The 20,000-nt window shown below is 47.4% G+C and overlaps 1 protein-coding gene across 2 annotated transcripts in view; it reads left to right on the top strand.

The window, feature by feature from the left end:
* Window positions 1-1,756: 1,756 nt before the first annotated feature.
* LOC311071139 (cingulin-like protein 1) overlaps window positions 1,757-20,000 on the top strand; it is a 26,089-nt gene continuing 7,845 nt past the window's right edge. Inside the window, exons 1-10 of one of the 2 annotated variants that reach the window (XM_084095362.1) lie at window positions 1,757-1,778; window positions 4,410-5,048; window positions 5,175-5,240; window positions 5,377-5,471; window positions 5,640-5,727; window positions 6,307-6,414; window positions 6,570-6,718; window positions 6,861-6,996; window positions 12,269-12,481; window positions 14,999-15,205. In XM_084095362.1, the coding sequence (XP_083951488.1) occupies window positions 4,410-5,048; window positions 5,175-5,240; window positions 5,377-5,471; window positions 5,640-5,727; window positions 6,307-6,414; window positions 6,570-6,718; window positions 6,861-6,996; window positions 12,269-12,481; window positions 14,999-15,205 (1,701 nt within the window). In that variant the 5' untranslated portion in view covers window positions 1,757-1,778. Of the gene's footprint in view, window positions 1,785-4,409; window positions 5,241-5,376; window positions 5,472-5,639; window positions 5,728-6,306; window positions 6,415-6,569; window positions 6,719-6,860; window positions 6,997-12,268; window positions 12,482-14,998; window positions 15,206-20,000 lie in introns of both variants that reach the window. The other variant, XM_084095361.1, reaches the window with a different exon arrangement.

Below are 20,000 nucleotides of genomic sequence, written 5' to 3'. Positions count from 1 at the left end.
TACACATTACACACTACACTACACATTACACACTACACTACACTACACTACACACTACACTACACATTACACACTACACATTACACACTACACTACACACTACACACTACACACTACACTACACATTACACACTACACATTACACACTACACTACACTACACACTACATTACACACTACACATTACACACTACACTACACTACACACTACACTACACTACACACTACACTACACTACACATTACACACTACACTACACTACACTACACACTACACTACACTACACTACACACTACACTACACTACACTACACACTACACTACACATTACACACTACACTACACATTACACACTACACTACACTACACACTACACTACACATTACACACTACACTACACTACACACTACATTACACACTACACATTACACACTACACTACACTACACTACACACTACACACTACACTACACACTACACACTACACACTACACTACACATTACACACTACACTACACTACACACTACATTACACACTACACATTACACACTACACTACACTACACTACACACTACACTACACATTACACACTACACTACACATTACACACTACACTACACACTACACTACACATTACACACTACACTACACTACACACTACATTACACACTACACATTACACACTACACTACACTACACTACACTACACACTACACTACACATTACACACTACACTACACTACACACTACATTACACACTACACATTACACACTACACTACACTACACATTACACACTACACTACACATTACACACTACACTACACTACACACTACACTACACATTACACACTACACTACACTACACACTACATTACACACTACACATTACACACTACACTACACTACACTACACACTACACTACACATTACACACTACACTACACTACACACTACACTACACATTACACACTACACTACACTACACACTACATTACACACTACACATTACACACTACACTACACCACACTACACACTACAACGTGAACATGACATTTTCAAATGTATCCACTTTGGAGAAGTTTAGTGTTCATTAATAAAAGGCGTCTCAGTGTGACGGAAGACAACACGAGAGAAAAACATGCGTTTTCAAACGAAAGCGTGTTAGTGTGGACAAGCCTTGCTCTGTTCGGTCTCATCATCTATTGAGAGACTCCGATCAGTTTCATACGGCTATGCAGCACAGCACGTCCTGCATATTAAAGCTGAGGTTCACACACACACACACACACACACACACACACACACACACACACACACACACACACACACTCACACACACACACACACACACACACACACACACACACACACACACACACACACACACACACACACACACACACACACACACGTGTGTTTTAAATCTGTTTTTATGACCAATGACACATTAATACATTAATCAGATGTAGCAAATGTTTTAAAATAAAGTTTATTAGATAATTGTTAATTTAAACTGTGGTGTCTGTCTGTTTTCCAAAGAAAGGAATCCCAGTTATTGGCAAAGTATCATATTCATATTTTAAAAGCTGTTTCTGGGCTGAAAAGAAAACTGTCCTTAATCAAATTCATCTGTTCAGGGTGTGGGCGGGTCCCCATAGGCTCAGGGGCGGGGCCATAGCGACTCCTGTCCAATCAGAGCACGGGGGCGTGGCTTCTGACGCTCCGATCGCTGAGTCTCTGAGCTGAAGAGTGTGTGTGTGTGTGTGAAGCTGAAGCTGCAGCGGTAAGCTCCTGCTCTTCTCACTTTAATCCACTGCCGTTACTTATTGCCTTTACAAGAACTGATGTTTTATCAGTGTAAACTGACCATTTTAACAAACCTTTATCATACCTGTATCAGAAAGTCTGTGATTAACTGATATACAGTAAGCTGAAACGATATATTGTTTGTCTTATTCGATACATGATCAGAAAGAGTGATAGATGTGTCATTGATTTAAAAATAATTTATTGAATGTAAAGGTTCTGAATATGCGGACAGGGTGATGGACTTTACGCCGCTTCTCTCAGGAAAGTGTGTCGTTCCCACAGAAACTGCGCTCGAGCGCGAGAACTCTGAAGTTTTCTGACAGCGCGCAGAGTCACTGAAACACATTTTCCCTTTAGATCCTCCGTATGAATATGTCATTTTATGACAGATTAACAGTTATTGCACTGTGTGAGTGAGAGAGAGAGAGAGAGAGAGAGAGAGTGTGTGTGTGTGTGTGTTTGAGTGTGTGAGTGAGTGTGTGTACAGGTTTATATTACATTGACCAAATGTCCCCACAAGTAAAACCTGAGATCACCTGAGGGTCCAGCCAGTACACAAACTTAAAAATCATACAGAATTATTATTATTAATTTTTTTTTTTTTTTTTGAGAATGTAAAAATGTAAAAAGTTTTGTGTGATGGGTAGTTTCAGGGGTCGGTGAGTGTGTGTGTGTGTTGTCATCACTCTCTCTGCTGTAAACTCTATTGTTCCTGCTGCTGATGTCAGAGTCAGTCTGTTGTCCAGTCTGTACTGAGAGCTCATTGATGGTGTGTGTGTGTGTGTGTGTGTGTGTGTGTGTGTTGAACACATGTATGTTAGACCCTATACCGACTAAGCTACTGAAAGAGACCAGAGGTCATAGATCCTCTTCTTAATATCATTAATTCATCTTTGTCTCTAGGATACGTACCAAAAACCTTTAAGCTGGCTATGATTAAACCTCTTAAAAACGCAACTTGATCCTACAGAATTAGTCAATTACAGGCCGATCTCGAATCTGCCTTTTCTGTCAAAGACACTAGTAAAGGCGGTATCCTCACAACTGTGTTCCTTTCTAGAAAGAAATGATATCTGGAGGATTTCCAGTCCGGATTTAGACCGTACCATAGTACCGAGACTGCTCTCGTTAGAGTCACACATGATCTGCTCTTATCATCCGATCGTGGTTGTGTCTCTCTATTAGTGTTACTCGATCTTAGTGCTGCATTTGACACCATTGACCACAACATTCTTTTAAATAGACTTGAACATTATGTTGGCATTAGTGGAATTGCACTAGCATGGTTTAAATCACACTTATCTGACCGTTATCAGTTTGTAGCAGTAAATGAAGAGATGTCTCATCGATCACAAGTTCAGTATGGCGTACCACAAGGCTCAGTACTAGGACCGCTGCTGTTCACTCTGTACATGCTACCCTCACACACACACACACACACACACACACACACACACACACACACACACACACACACACACACACACACACACACACTGTACATGCTACCCTTAGGAGATGTCATTAGGAAGCATGGCATTAGCTTTCACTGTTATGCTGATGATACTCAGCTCTATATTTCTTCACTCCCTGACGAAACTTACCAATTCACAAAATTAACGGAATGCACAGCTGATATAAAAACTGGATGACTCGTAATTTCCTACTAAACTCTGAAAAAACAGAGATTCTAATTATTGGACAAAAAAACTTCCTCACGTAATAACCTAGAATACTGTCTAACACTCGATGGCTGCTCTGTTAAGTCTTCGTCGTCGGTTAGGAACCTGTGTGTGTGTGTGTGTGTGTGTGTGTGTGTGTGTGTGTGTGTGTGCTCTTTGATACCAATCTTTCATTTGAAAGTCACGTGTCTAGTGTCTGTAAAACTGCATTTTTCCATCTTAATAATATATCTAAATTACGTCATATGCTCTCAATGACAAATGCGGAACAGTTAGTTCATGCGTTCATGAGCTCAAGGCTAGATTACTGTAATGCTCTACTGGATGGTTGCCCTGCACGCTTAATAAACAAACTACAGCTGGTCCAAAATGCAGCAGCTCGAGTTCTTACCAGAACCAGGAAGTATGACCATATTAGCCCAGTTCTGTCAACACTGCACTGGCTCCCTATTAAACATCGCATACATTTTAAAATATTGCTGATTACTTACAAAGCACTGAATGGTTTAGCTCCGCAGTGCTTGAGCGAGCTCTTAACTGCTGGTATCGACTTCACGTATTTGAATTTTACGCGGAGATGATCACGTTTTTCACAAATTTTCAAGGCTTGCGTTCTCGAGCTCCAAACACTGTTGTTGTGCGAATGAACGTCCGGAGCACGTTGAGGGTTTTCTGTGAGAGCGGTGTGTGTTAGCGGCCCTAAGTACTAATGATCTTTGCAACGGAAGTGAATCAGTCAAAACGAACTTTATCTGGACAATAACTTTATTCTAGATCTGCTGTAAAGCCTGATCTCTGTTACTGTAATCTCCTGTCATCACTGTAAAGCTGCTGTGGAACACTATATATTGTTAAAGCGCTGTATAAATGAAGGTGACTTGAGTTGTGTGTGTGTGTGTGTGTGTGTGTGTGTGGAGATGGAGTCCATCAGACGCTCTGCTCAGGCTGATGGAGACTCGGGCTGGTTCGGGGTGAGGGTGCGGGTTCAGGGCGTCTCCGGCCGGCCGTGTGTGGTTCTGAACACCCAGAGGAACCCGGACTCTCCGGACTATCCTGACGTGTTCCCGATGGAGCCGTGGCAGCAGGAGTGTGTGTCCAGTATGAGCGGCGGGGCTTCCAGCACTCAAACTCCACCGGATCATTCCAGATCCCTGAGATCCTTCCGGCACCCGTGGGCTCAGCAGAACCAGAGGAACCCGGAGACCCTCCGCTGGTCCAGCAGCCTGAACTCGCCCGTGGTGGTGAAGAGAGCCCGGATCCCGGTGCCGGGAGCAGGATTCCCGGGTCCGGTGGTGGAGAGCGTTCCCTGCCGGCCGTCACACATCATCAGCAGGGTGTGTGTCCCTCAGGAGCAGAACCCCAGCGGATCCCCTCGGCCCGGCAGAGCCCGTCACCACAGCAGAACCACTCCCGAGGAGAAGAGGCGCTCCAGGAGCCTGGAGACCAGATCCACACGCTCAGGGACTCCGGCTGCCGGGGTCACAGGGGTCAGCTCTACATCTGAAGGGGTCACAGAGGTCACAGGGGTCAGCTCTACATCTGCAGGGGTCACAGAGGTCACAGGGGTCAGCTCTACATCTGCAGGGGTCACAGAGGTCACAGGGGTCAGCTCTACATCTGCAGGGGTCACAGAGGTCACAGGGGTCAGCTCTACATCTGCAGGGGTCACAGGGGTCACAGAGGTCACAGGGGTCGGCTCTACATCTGCATGGTCAGAGGTCAAAGAAGAGACAGAAAGAACGGCTCAGGTAGAGACTACAAACTGTTCAAATAAGTTGCTCTCTGCATGTGTGTGATTCAGTGGAACGAGTATTGTGTGTGTGTGTGTGTGCGCGTGTGTGTGTGTGTGTGTGTGTGATGGTCTGCTCCTGTTGTGTGTGTCAGGCCACTCCTGATCTTCTTAAGGGACAGCGGGAGCTTCCGGATCATCCCGACGAGGAAACCGTTAAACTGCTGATGGTGAACTACCTTAGAGAAGGGTGAGAACGGGCCGGAGATCCGGTTCAATCAGTGCTGACATCTGTCATAATTACCCAGAGCATGAGAATACACTACAGTAGTGCAGCAATATGAATCATAAACTACAGTAGTGCAGGAATATGGCAATCATTAACCCTGTGAGTGTGTGTGCGGCTGGTTTCCCTCAGGTCCAGTGAGGATGAAGCGGTTATCAGGCGACAGGTGGAGCTGATGTTCGAGCAGATCAACATGCTGAAGTTCAGAGCGCTAGAGGAGGTGAGCCAACATTCACCACGGTAACACACCTTTTATCATACAGTAATACAGTAAACTACAGCTGCTCTTACTGTAGGAAAGTCATCAACTGTAACTGCTGGTACTTTGACTGAAGTATTATGGAGGGATGGAACAGACTAAATTAAATAAATATAAAATGAAATTATTAAATACATCATGGCAAGTAATTAAAAGCATAATAAAACGTAAGCAATAAAAAAAAGCTGTAAAACATTTATTTTTTCATACAAAACGAAAAGGATGTAAAATAGCCCTTAAAAATTAATAACCTCAAGAAATATGAAATAAAATACACACTTTGTGAAATAATGAAATACATCATGAATGTTGCAATCAATAAATATAAGCATAATTAAATGCATTTGTTTATTACTTTATTTAATGCAACATTCCTTGACGTATTTAATAATTAAATTTCATAAACTCTGTCAGCTAATGGTTACGGTGGTGTGGTTCTGTAAGGCGTTACAGTGTGTGTGTGTGTGTGTGTGTGTGTGTGTGTGTGTGTGTGTGCGCGTGTGTGTGTGCTTGCACGTTTGTGTGTGTGTATGTTCACAGTTTGACTTTGCAGATCCTCTGGAGCAGGTGAAAGATCTCAGGGACAGGAGGGCGGCGCTAGAGAGCCACGTCTGTCACTTACAGCAGCAGCTGCAGGAGACACTGCAGGTGATCTGGTCATGTGACTTCGGTCCTCAGCGTTCTGAGGCTCGTCTGACGTCATGCGTGTCTCGTGATCTGATCATGTGACCATGGTCTTCAGCGGTCTGAGGCTCGTCTGATGTCATGCGTGTCTCGTGATCCGATCATGCGTGTCTCTACAGAACCGCCAGAGTCTGCTTGAGGAGAAGGAGGAGAGAGCGGCGGAGCTGGAAAGACTCCAGGAGGCGCTAGAGAGGAGCGAACAGGAGCAGGTGACGCTGAGACACAAGCTCACTGACATGGAGAAAGAGCTGCAGACGTTACTCGACCAGTGAGAATCAGAACTTTATACAGTACAGATCGTACAGTACACATTTAGTTCAGTGCTGCTGATTCAGTTTAGTAACAGTATCGATGTTGCAGTGTGATCATGTGATTGATTCAGTCATCAGAATCTGTGTGTGTGTGTTCAGACTCCTCCAGGCCAGGAGGGCGCGTGATCAGTGTCGCTCTGACATGAGAGATCTGCAGCAGCAGCTGTCTGACATCCACGATGAGTTAGACAGCGCCAAGAGCTGCGAGGCTGGAGAGAGAGACGGGCTGCTGCAGGTACGAACTCGTCTGAAGATGCGGGTGAAGAGATGCGGGGAAAGAGATGCGGGGGAAGAGATGCGGGGAAAGAGATGCGGGGGAAGAGATGCGGGTGAAGAGATGCGGGTAAAGAGATGCGGGGAAAGAGATGCGGGGAAAGAGATGCGGGTGAAGAGATGCGGGTAAAGAGATGCGGGGAAAGAGATGCGGGGGAAGAGATGCGGGTAAAGAGATGCGGGGGAAGAGATGCGGGGAAAGAGATGCGGGGGAAGAGATGCGGGGGAAGAGATGCAGGGGAAGAGATGCGGGGGAAGAGATGCGGGGAAAGAGATGCGGGGGAAGAGATGCGGGGAAAGAGATGCGGGGGAAGAGATGCGGGTGAAGAGATGCGGGTGAAGAGATGCGGGTAAAGAGATGCGGGGAAAGAGATGCGGGGAAAGAGATGCGGGGAAAGAGATGCGGGGGAAGAGATGCGGGGAAAGAGATGCGGGTGAAGAGATGCGAGGGAAGAGATGCGAGGGAAGAGATGCGGGGGAAGAGATGCGGGGAAAGAGATGCGGGGGAAGGGATGCGGGGAAAGAGATGCGGGGAAAGAGATGCGGGGGAAGAGATGCGGGTGAAGAGATGCGGGTGAAGAGATGCGGGTAAAGAGATGCGGGGAAAGAGATGTGGGGGAAGAGATGCGGGGAAAGAGATGCGGGGAAAGATGCTCTTTCTTTTCATCACGGCCGGATGAAAACGCTAATTTATCCAAATTGACAGAGTGTGTTAAAGATATAAAAGATTGGATGACGCGTAATTTTCTTTTATTAAATCCAGACAAGACAGAGGTAATACTTATCGGTTCAAAAAACCGCCCACAGAACCTCTCACAATACAACTTTGACATTGTAGGATGTCCTGTTACTTTATCCTCTACAGTAAAAGACCTGGGTGTTATACTCGATTGTAACCTGTCTTTTGAAAATCATATTTCGTATGTTACAAAAACTGCCTTTTCCACCTTAGAAACATTGCTAAGCTACGTAATATGCTATCAGTTTCTGATGCAGAAAAGTTAGTTCATGCATTCATGACCTCGAGACTAGATTACTGTAATGCTTTATTAGCCGGTTGTCCTGCATCCTCAATAAACAAGCTACAGTTAGTCCAAAATGCAGCCGCTAGAGTTCTTACTAGATCAAGAAAATATGATCATATAACACCGATTTTATCATCACTACATTGGCTACCTATAAAGTTCCGTATTAATTATAAGGTATTGCTATTGACTTATAAAGCCCTAAACGGCTTAGCTCCAGTTTATTTAACGGATCTTCTATCACCCTATAATCCATCGCGCTCTTTAAGATCAATAAATTTGAGGCTTTTGGTCATACCTAGGATATCCAGATCAACCAAAGGAGGGAGAGCATTTTCACATTTGGCTCCAAAACTCTGGAATAGCCTTCCTGATACTGTTCGTTACTCGGACTCACTCTCCCAGTTTAAAACTAGATTAAAGACGCATCTTTTCAGCCAGGCATTCATATAATATTGTTAATCTCACAGTTTCAAACTACAATCCGGCCTCTAGTTCATAAATGCCAGAGGAGAACTGGCCCCCGACTGAGCCTGGGTTCTCCCAAGGTTTTTTTTTTTCTCCATTAGGTCACCTGATGGAGTTTTAGGACACCATTAGGTCACTTGATGGAGTTTTTCGGTTCCTTGCCACTGTTGCCTTTGGCTTGCTCAGTTGGGGATATTTTGGGGATATTTAATTTTATTCTATCAATCAATAAATTCCACTAGAAACAAACTTTGTTGTATTATTTTATTTTAATACTGTGAAGCTGCTTTGATACAATCTGTATTGTAAAAAGCGCTATACAAATATACTTGATTTGATTTGATTTGATTTGAAAGAGATGCGGGGGAAGAGATGCGGGGGAAAGAGATGCGGGGAAAGAGATGCGGGGGAAGAGATGCGGGGAAAGAGATGCGGGGGAAGAGATGCGGGGGAAGAGATGCGGGGGAAGAGATGCGGGGAAAGAGATGCGGGGAAAGAGATGCGGGGAAAGAGATGCGGGTGAAGAGATGCGGGTGAAGAGATGCGGGGGAAGAGATGCAGGGGAAGAGATGCGGGGAAAGAGATGCGGGTGAAGAGATGCGGGTGAAGAGATGCGGGTGAAGAGGTGCGGGTGAAGAGATGCGGGGAAAGAGATGCGCGGGAAGAGATGCGGGGAAAGAGATGCGGGGGAAGAGATGCGGGGGAAGAGATGCGGGGAAAGAGATGCGGGGGAAAGAGATGCGGGGGAAGAGATGCGGGGGAAGAGATGCGGGGGAAAGAGATGCGGGGGAAGAGATGCGCAGAAAGAGATGCGGGGAAAGAGATGCGGAGAAAGAGATGCGGAGAAAGAGATGCGGGGGAAAGAGATGCGGGGGAAGAGATGCGGCTGAAGAGATGCGGGGGAAGAGATGCGGGGGAAGAGATGCGGGGAAAGAGATGCGGGGAAAGAGATGCGGGGAAAGAGATTTGGGGAAAGAGATGCGGGGGAAGAGATGCGGGGGAAGAGATGCGGGGGAAGAGATGCGGGGGAAGAGATGCGGGGAAAGAGATGCGGGGGAAGAGATGCGGGTGAAGAGATGCGGGGAAAGAGATGCGGGGGAAGAGATGCGGGGAAAGAGATGCGGAAGATGAGATTTGGGGAAAGAGATGCGGGGGAAGAGATGCGGGGAAAGAGATGCGGGGAAAGAGATGCGGGGAAAGAGATGCGGAGAAAGAGATGCGGGGAAAGAGATGCAGGGGAAGAGATGCGGGGAAAGAGATGCAGGGAAAGAGATTTGGGGAAAGAGATGCGGGGGAAAGAGATGCGGGTGAAGAGATGCGGGGAAAGAGATGCGGGGGAAGAGATGCGGGTGAAGAGATGCGGGGAAAGAGATTTGGGGAAGGAGATGCGGGGGAAGAGATGCGGAGAAAGAGATGCGGGGAAAGAGATGCGGAGAAAGAGATGCGGGGAAAGAGATGCGGGGAAAGAGATGCGGGGGAAGAGATGCGGGTGAAGAGATGCGGGGAAAGAGATTTGGGGAAGGAGATGCGGGGGAAGAGATGCGGAGAAAGAGATGCGGGGAAAGAGATGCGGAGAAAGAGATGCGGGGAAAGAGATGCGGGGGAAAGAGATGCGGGGGAAAGAGATGCGGGGGAAGAGATGCGGGTGAAGAGATGCGGGGGAAGAGATGCGGGGAAAGAGATGCGGGGGAAGAGATGCGGGGGAAGAGATGCGGGGAAAGAGATGCGGGGGAAGAGATGCGGGGAAAGAGATGCGGGGAAAGAGATGCGGGGGAAGAGATGCGGAAGATGAGATGCGGGGAAAGAGATGCGGGGGAAGAGATGCGGGGGAAGAGATGCGAGGAAAGATATGCGGAAGATGAGATGCGGGGGAAGAGATGCGGGGGAAGAGATGCGGCTGAAGAGATGCGGGGGAAGAGATGCGGGGAAAGAGATGCGGGGAAAGAGATGCGGGTGAAGAGATGCGGGGGAAGAGATGCGGGGAAAGAGATGCGGGGAAAGAGATGCGGGGAAAGAGATTTGGGGAAAGAGATGCGGGGGAAGAGATGCGGGGGAAGAGATGCGGGGGAAGAGATGCGGGGAAAGAGATGCGGGGGAAGAGATGCGGGTGAAGAGATGCGGGGAAAGAGATGCGGGGGAAGAGATGCGGGGAAAGAGATGCGGAAGATGAGATTTGGGGAAAGAGATGCGGGGGAAGAGATGCGGGGAAAGAGATGCGGGGAAAGAGATGCGGGGAAAGAGATGCGGAGAAAGAGATGCGGGGAAAGAGATGCAGGGGAAGAGATGCGGGGAAAGAGATGCAGGGAAAGAGATTTGGGGAAAGAGATGCGGGGGAAAGAGATGCGGGGGAAGAGATGCGGGTGAAGAGATGCGGGGAAAGAGATTTGGGGAAGGAGATGCGGGGGAAGAGATGCGGAGAAAGAGATGCGGGGAAAGAGATGCGGAGAAAGAGATGCGGGGAAAGAGATGCGGGGGAAAGAGATGCGGGGGAAAGAGATGCGGGGGAAGAGATGCGGGTGAAGAGATGCGGGGGAAGAGATGCGGGGAAAGAGATGCGGGGGAAGAGATGCGGGGGAAGAGATGCGGGGAAAGAGATGCAGGGGAAGAGATGCGGGGAAAGAGATGCGGGGGAAGAGATGCGGGGGAAGAGATGCGGAAGATGAGATGCGGGGAAAGAGATGCGGGGGAAGAGATGCGGGGGAAGAGATGCGGGGGAAGAGATGCGGAAGATGAGATGCGATTCGGGGAAAGAGATGCGGGGGAAGAGATTCGGGGAAAGAGATGCGGGGGAAGAGATGCGAGGGAAGAGATGTGGGTGAAGAGATGCGGGGGAAGAGATGCGGGGAAAGAGATGCGGGGAAAGAGATGCGGGGGAAGAGATGCGGGGGAAGAGATGCGGGGAAAGAGATGCAGGGGAAGAGATGCGGGGAAAGAGATGCGGGGGAAGAGATGCGAGGAAAGAGATGCGGAAGATGAGATGCGGGGAAAGAGATGCGGGGGAAGAGATGCGGGGGAAGAGATGCGGGGGAAGAGATGCGGAAGATGAGATGCGATTCGGGGAAAGAGATGCGGGGAAAGAGATGCGGGGGAAGAGATGCGGGGGAAGAGATTCGGGGAAAGAGATGCGGGGGAAGAGATGCGAGGGAAGAGATGTGGGGAAAGAGATGCGGGGGAAGAGATGCGGGGAAAGAGATGCGGGGAAAGAGATGCGGGGGAAGAGATGCGGGTGAAGAGATGCGGGGAAAGAGATGCGGGGGAAGAGATGCGGGGAAAGAGATGCGGGGAAAGAGATGCGGGGGAAGAGATGCGGGTGAAGAGATGCGGGGAAAGAGATGCGGGGGAAGAGATGCGGGGAAAGAGATGCGGGGAAAGAGATGCGGGGGAAGAGATGCGGGGGAAGAGATGCGGGGAAAGAGATGCAGGGGAAGAGATGCGGGGAAAGAGATGCGGGGGAAGAGATGCGAGGAAAGAGATGCGGAAGATGAGATGCGGGGAAAGAGATGCGAGGGAAGAGATGCGGGGGAAGAGATTCGGGGAAAGAGATGCGGGGAAAGAGATGCGGGGGAAGAGATTCGGGGAAAGAGATGCGAGGGAAGAGATGCGAGGGAAGAGATGTGGGTGTTGCGTGTCTCGTCTCTCAGGAGCCGTGTGTGTATTGCGTCTTGTCTCTCAGGAGCTGTGTGTGTGTGTTGCGTCTCGTCTCTCAGGAGCTGTGTGTGTGTGTTGCGTCTCGTCTCTCAGGAGCTGTGTGTGCTGCGGGGCGAGTTCCAGGCGCTGCAGCTGCTGCAGGAGGAGCAGGAGGAGGTGTTACGGCGCAGGGAGAGGGAGCTGACGGCCCTGAGAGGAGCTCTGGAGGAGGAGATCTCAGCTCACGCCTCAGACCTGCACACACTGCAGGAGGAGCAGCAGCAGGAGGTTCAGCAGCTGAGGGAGGCCACGGGTCAGGCCAAAGAGGCAAGCAGCTAGAGACACAACACACACTCACTCACACACACACTCACAACAACACACTCTCTCAACAACACACTCACTCTCTCAACAACACACTCACAACACACTCTAACACCAACACATGAAATCACGCCTATACGCTTTTCACACTGCACTTATTATGGTGCTAAACGCCGCTTTTAACCTGGGTAAAGGAATGTTTCACATCTGTAATTTAGAAGAAGGGTTAGCAGCGGTGTTTATGTAAGGGATAATGTACATCCAGCCGGTTGCTATCTCAGAATAAACCCGACAGTCAAGTCAAGTCAAGTCAAGTTTATTTATATAGCGCTTTTCACAATACAGATTGTATCAAAGCAGCTTCACAGTATTAAATTAAAATAATACATCAATGCTTGTTTCTAGTGGAAAATGTCCACGTTTGGTAATGCTGATCAATAGTATTGTTGAGAAATTAAATATCCCAAATATCCCCAACTGAGCAAGCCAAAGGCAACAGTGGCAAGGAACCGAAAAACTCCATCAGGTGACCTAATGGAGAAAAAAAAACCTTGGGAGAACCCAGGCTCAGTCGGGGGCCAGTTCTCCTCTGGCGTTTATGAACTAGAGGTTGGATTTAACTGTAAGATTAAAAGTATTATATGAATGCCTGGCTGAAGAGATGCGTCTTTAATCTAGTTTTAAACTGGGAGAGTGAGTCTGAGCAACGAACAGTATCAGGAAGACTATTCCAGAGTTTTGGAGCTAAATGTGAAAATGCTCTCCCTCCTTTGGTGGATCTGGATATCCTAGGTATGACCAAAAGCCTCGAATTTAGTGATCTTAAAGAGCGCGATGGATTATAGGGCGATAGAAGATCCGTTAAATAGACTGGAGCTAAGCCGTTTAGGGCTTTATAAGTCAGTAGCAATACCTTGTAATTAATACGGAACTTTATAGGTAGCCAATGCAGTGATGATAAAATTGGTGTTATATGATCATATTTTCTTGATCTAGTAAGAACTCTAGCAGCTGCATTTTGGACTAACTGTAGCTTGTTTATTGAGGATGCAGGACAACCAGCTAATAAAGCATTACAGTAATCTAGTCTCGAGGTCATGAATGCATGAACTAACTTTTCTGCATCAGAAACTGATAGCATATTACGTAGCTTAGCAATGTTTCTAAGGTGGAAAAAGGCAGTTTTTGTAACATATGAAATATGATTTTCAAAAGACAGGTTGCAGTCTAGTATAACACCCAGGTCTTTTACTGTAGAGGATAAAGTAACAGGACATCCTACAATGTCAAAGTTGTATTGTGAGAGGTTCTGTGGGCGGCATCCAGTCTTTTATATCTTTAACACACTCTGTCAATTTGGATAATTTAGCGTTTTCATCTGGCCGTGATGAAATATAGATTTGAGTGTCATCAGCATAACAATGGAAACTAATTCCATGTTTCCTTATAATATTTCCAAGTGGCAGCATATATATGACAGGCTGATCAGGATCAGGTCTTGCATCAGCCTGAAGGGGGTTTATTCTGAGATAACAACCGGCTGGATGTACATTATCTCGCTAATTACACGGCTACTTGCCACATAAGTAAATAATTAGACACAAAATATGCCACTTTTCACAAGATGTAATAGAAATATATGGTGTCCCCAGAATGTGTCCAAATGTATTCAGAATGTTTCAGCTCCAAATTTATTCAGCTCCAGATAATATATTTTAGCTTGTCAAATTTGCCCCTTTTTTGGTGTGAGCAAAAATGCGCCGTTTTTATGTGTGTCCCTTTACATGCAAATGAGCTTTAGCTCCGCCTCCATTCAGAAGAGGGCGGAGTCTTTACACAAGCTTCAGAAACTCCGCCAATAACAAAACAGGCCAATCTCCCTCATCCAGAATCCCAGAATCACCAGTAGCGAGTGCAGCCTTACGGAGAGACTCAGGAGGAGCTTCTGAATGTTAGTGGAGACATTTCTGTAGTTGTTGTGGAGTTACACTGATCATCTCATCATCATGTTGAACTTCTCCACAAGTGTCCACAGTTCCTGAGGTCTTTATAAGACAGCGGTGACATGTTCTGGTCAATAGTGTTCAGTGCTCGTCTGTGCTCAACCACAGAACAGCTTCAGGCTCTGCTGGATCTTCATCATTGCGTTAGAACTGGGCTCTGTTGTCGCGTGTGGAACCAAATGTCGGCTGGTGTGTGTAAACGTGCAGATTAAGGGCCGGTAATATTATAATAAGATCCTCTTCATATGTCAGAAGGAGAGCGAAATCTGATCTGCTTATTTTTAGACATGCTTGCAGAGAAAGGTTCACTAAAACAAAGTTACTGGGTTTCACTTTTCACATTTTCTGGGTTGGTAGAAGCACCGATTATAGATTATAGCACTTACACACGGAGAAACTCAGATTTTCATGATATGTCCCCTTTAAGTATTAAGCATTAAGATGAAATTAAAAATGATTTAATGCAACGCATGTCAGTTGTAACCCTGCTTTCTCGCCTCGATTAACATCTGTCCAGAGTGTGGCGCTGTTGGGCCGGAGGGTTCTGGAGGTGGCGGAGGAGAAAGAAGCCAGTCAGACGCTGATCTCAGACCTGACTCACACTAAAGCAGAGCTCCTGCAGAAGACCAGCGCTCTGGACGAGCAGATCTCCTCGCTCAACCTCCTCATCCAGCAGAAGGAGGCGCATGAGACGCAGCTCAGAGAACACGCGGAGCAGCTGATGGTGAGATCAACATGTCAATATACACTGACTGTACTGTGCTTCTCGATGAGGAGGAGGAATGTACAAACATCCCAACACCAACCTGTTAGTGACCATTCAGTGCTCAGTCGAGCATGTTGACCATGATCCTCTGTAAGATCATGAGCTAATTCAGCTGAGCGACTCATGAATCAGTTAAAACAGCCTGAATGAAAGCTTCTCTGGATGAGCTGATTCAGCTGAGCGAGTCATGACTCAGTTGAAACGCCTGAATGAAAGCTTCTCTGGATGAGCTGATTCAGCTGAGCGAGTCATGACTCAGTTGAAACGCCTGAATGAAGCTTCTATGGATGAGCTGATTCAGCTGAGCGAGTCGTGACTCAGTTGAAACGACTGAATGAAGCTTCTCTGGATGAGCGGATTCAGCTGAGCGAGTCGTGACTCAGTTGAAACGGCCTGAATGAAGCTTCTCTGGATGAGCTGATTCAGCTGAGCGAGTCATGACTCAGTTGAAACGCCTGAATGAAGCTTCTATGGATGAGCTGATTCAGCTGAGCGAGTCGTGACTCAGTTGAAACGACTGAATGAAGCTTCTCTGGATGAGCGGATTCAGCTGAGCGAGTCGTGACTCAGTTGAAACGGCCTGAATGAAGCTTCTCTGGATTTATTTATTTATACAGTTTAGTGTTTACAGGGACAGTGCACATTAATAAATATTTATGTCAATGTGCCAGTTTAGCCAACTTGGCTGATTTTCAACTGTAGTCCCTGGGCAGGTGTAATATCAGATAAAATACATTAAAAGAAATCAACAATACTTATACATACAGTAGACCACATTTCACAAGAATACATAAAGTACATTAAAACAAGAACAGCAAAACATAAAACAAAGATGAGCTGATTCAGCTGAGCGAGTCGTGACTCAGTTGAAACGGCCTGAATGAAGCTTCTCTGGATGAGCTGATTCAGCTGAGCGAGTCATGACTCAGTTGAAACGCCTGAATGAAGCTTCTCGGGATGAGCTGATTCAGCTGAGCGACTCGTGACTCAGTTGAAACGCCTGAATGAAGCTTCTCTGGATGAGCTGATTCAGCTGAGCGAGTCGTGACTCAGTTGAAACGACTGAATGAAGCTTCTCTGGATGAGCTGATTCAGCTGAGCGAGTCGTGACTCAGTTGAAATGCCTGAATGAAGCTTCTCTGGATGAGCTGATTCAGCTGAGCGAGTCGTGACTCAGTTGAAACGGCCTGAATGAAGCTTCTCTGGATGAGCTGATTCAGCTGAGCGAGTCGTGACTCAGTTGAAACGACTGAATGAAGCTTCTATGGATAAGCTGATTCAGCTGAGCGAGTCGTGACTCAGTTGAAACGCCTGAATGAAGCTTCTCTGGATGAGCTGATTCAGCTGAGCGAGTCGTGACTCAGTTGAAATTCAGCTGAGCGAGTCGTGACTCAGTTGAAACGGCCTGAATGAAGCTTCTCTGGATGAGCTGATTCAGCTGAGCGAGTCGTGACTCAGTTGAAACGCCTGAATGAAGCTTATCTGGATGAGCTGATTCAGCTGAGCGAGTCGTGACTCAGTTGAAATTCAGCTGAGCGAGTCGTGACTCAGTTGAAACGCCTGAATGAAGCTTCTCTGGATGAGCTGATTCAGCTGAGCGAGTCGTGACTCAGTTGAAACGACTGAATGAAGCTTCTCTGGATGAGCTGATTCAGCTGAGCGAGTCGTGACTCAGTTGAAACGGATGAATGAAGCTTCTCTGGATGAGCTGATTCAGCTGAGCGAGTCGTGACTCAGTTGAAACGACTGAATGAAGCTTCTCTGGATGAGCTGATTCAGCTGAGCGAGTCGTGACTCAGTTGAAACGCCTGAATGAAGCTTCTCTAGATGAGCTGATTCAGCTGAGCGAGTCGTGACTCAGTTGAAATTCAGCTGAGCGAGTCGTGACTCAGTTGAAACGGCCTGAATGAAGCTTCTCTGGATGAGCTGATTCAGCTGAGCGAGTCGTGACTCAGTTGAAACGCCTGAATGAAGCTTCTCTGGATGAGCTGATTCAGCTGAGCGAGTCGTGACTCAGTTGAAATTCAGCTGAGCGAGTTGTGACTCAGTTGAAACGGATGAATGAAGCTTCTCTGGATGAGCTGATTCAGCTGAGCGAGTCGTGACTCAGTTGAAACGACTGAATGAAGCTTCTCTGGATGAGCTGATTCAGCTGAGCGAGTCGTGACTCAGTTGAAACGGATGAATGAAGCTTCTCTGGATGAGCTGATTCAGCTGAGCGAGTCGTGACTCAGTTGAAACGCCTGAATGAAGCTTCTCTGGATGAGCTGATTCAGCTGAGCGAGTCGTGACTCAGTTGAAACGCCTGAATGAAGCTTCTGTGGATGAGCTGATTCAGCTGAGCGAGTCGTGACTCAGTTGAAACGGCCTGAATGAAGCTTCTCTGGATGAGCTGATTCAGCTGAGCGAGTCGTGACTCAGTTGAAACGCCTGAATGAAGCTTCTCTGGATGAGCTGATTCAGCTGAGCGAGTCGTGACTCAGTTGAAACGCCTGAATGAAGCTTCTCTGGATGAGCTGATTCAGCTGAGCGAGTCGTGACTCAGTTGAAACAACTGAATGAAGCTTCTCTGGATGAGCTGATTCAGCTGAGCGAGTCGTGACTCAGTTGAAACGGATGAATGAAGCTTCTCTGGATGAGCTGATTCAGCTGAGCGAGTCGTGACTCAGTTGAAACGACTGAATGAAGCTTCTATGGATGAGCTGATTCAGCTGAGCGAGTCGTGACTCAGTTGAAACGGATGAATGAAGCTTCTCTGGATGAGCTGATTCAGCTGAGCGAGTCGTGACTCAGTTGAAATTCAGCTGAGCGTGTCGTGACTCAGTTGAAACGACTGAATGAAGCTTCTATGGATGAGCTGATTCAGCTGAGCGAGTCGTGACTCAGTTGAAACGCCTGAATGAAGCTTCTCTGGATGAGCTGATTCAGCTGAGTGAGTCGTGACTCAGTTGAAATTCAGCTGAGCGAGTCGTGACTCAGTTGAAACGGCCTGAATGAAGCTTCTCTGGATGAGCTGATTCAGCTGAGCGAGTCGTGACTCAGTTGAATGAAGCTTCTCTGGATGAGCTGATTCAGCTGAGCGAGTCGTGACTCAGTTGAAACGGATGAATGAAGCTTCTCTGGATGAGCTGATTCAGCTGAGCGAGTCGTGACTCAGTTGAAACGCCTGAATGAAGCTTCTCTGGATGAGCTGATTCAGCTGAGCGAGTCGTGACTCAGTTGAAACGCCTGAATGAAGCTTCTGTGGATGAGCTGATTCAGCTGAGCGAGTCGTGACTCAGTTGAAACGGCCTGAATGAAGCTTCTCTGGATGAGCTGATTCAGCTGAGCGAGTCGTGACTCAGTTGAAACGCCTGAATGAAGCTTCTCTGGATGAGCTGATTCAGCTGAGCGAGTCGTGACTCAGTTGAAACGCCTGAATGAAGCTTCTCTGGATGAGCTGATTCAGCTGAGCGAGTCGTGACTCAGTTGAAACAACTGAATGAAGCTTCTCTGGATGAGCTGATTCAGCTGAGCGAGTCGTGACTCAGTTGAAACGGATGAATGAAGCTTCTCTGGATGAGCTGATTCAGCTGAGCGAGTCGTGACTCAGTTGAAACGACTGAATGAAGCTTCTCTGGATGAGCTGATTCAGCTGAGCGAGTCGTGACTCAGTTGAAACGCCTGAATGAAGATTCTCTGGATGAGCTGATTCAGCTGAGCGAGTCGTGACTCAGTTGAAACGACTGAATGAAGCTTCTATGGATGAGCTGATTCAGCTGAGCGAGTCGTGACTCAGTTGAAACGGATGAATGAAGCTTCTCTGGATGAGCTGATTCAGCTGAGCGAGTCGTGACTCAGTTGAAATTCAGCTGAGCGTGTCGTGACTCAGTTGAAACGACTGAATGAAGCTTCTATGGATGAGCTGATTCAGCTGAGCGAGTCGTGACTCAGTTGAAACGCCTGAATGAAGCTTCTCTGGATGAGCTGATTCAGCTGAGTGAGTCGTGACTCAGTTGAAATTCAGCTGAGCGAGTCGTGACTCAGTTGAAACGGCCTGAATGAAGCTTCTCTGGATGAGCTGATTCAGCTGAGCGAGTCGTGACTCAGTTGAAACGCCTGAATGAAGCTTCTCTGGATGAGCTGATTCAGCTGAGCGAGTCGTGACTCAGTTGAAATTCAGCTGAGCGAGTCGTGACTCAGTTGAAACGGCCTGAATGAAGCTTCTCTGGATGAGCTGATTCAGCTGAGCGAGTCGTGACTCAGTTGAAACGACTGAATGAAGCTTCTCTGTATGAGCTGATTCAGCTGAGCGAGTCGTGACTCAGTTGAAACGGATGAATGAAGCTTCTCTGGATGAGCTGATTCAGCTGAGCGAGTCGTGACTCAGTTAAAACGACTGAATGAAGCTTCTCTGTATGAGCTGATTCAGCTGAGCGAGTCGTGACTCAGTTGAAACGACTGAATGAAGCTTCTCTGGATGAGCTGATTCAGCTGAGCGAGTCGTGACTCAGTTGAAACGACTGAATGAAGCTTCTCTGGATGAGCTGATTCAGCTGAGCGAGTCGTGACTCAGTTGAAACGACTGAATGAAGCTTCTCTGGATGAGCTGATTCAGCTGAGCGAGTCGTGACTCAGTTGAAACGACTGAATGAAGCTTCTCTGGATGAGCTGATTCAGCTGAGCGAGTCGTGACTCAGTTGAAACGACTGAATGAAGCTTCTCTGGATGAGCTGATTCAGCTGAGCGAGTCGTGACTCAGTTGAAACGACTG

The sequence above is a fragment of the Abramis brama genome (assembly GCF_963993115.1).
Source record: "Abramis brama genome assembly, chromosome: 20".
NCBI lineage: Eukaryota > Metazoa > Chordata > Actinopteri > Cypriniformes > Leuciscidae > Abramis > Abramis brama.
Note: the sequence above shows the minus strand (reverse complement) of the source record. Positions and strands in the feature narration are given on the sequence as shown.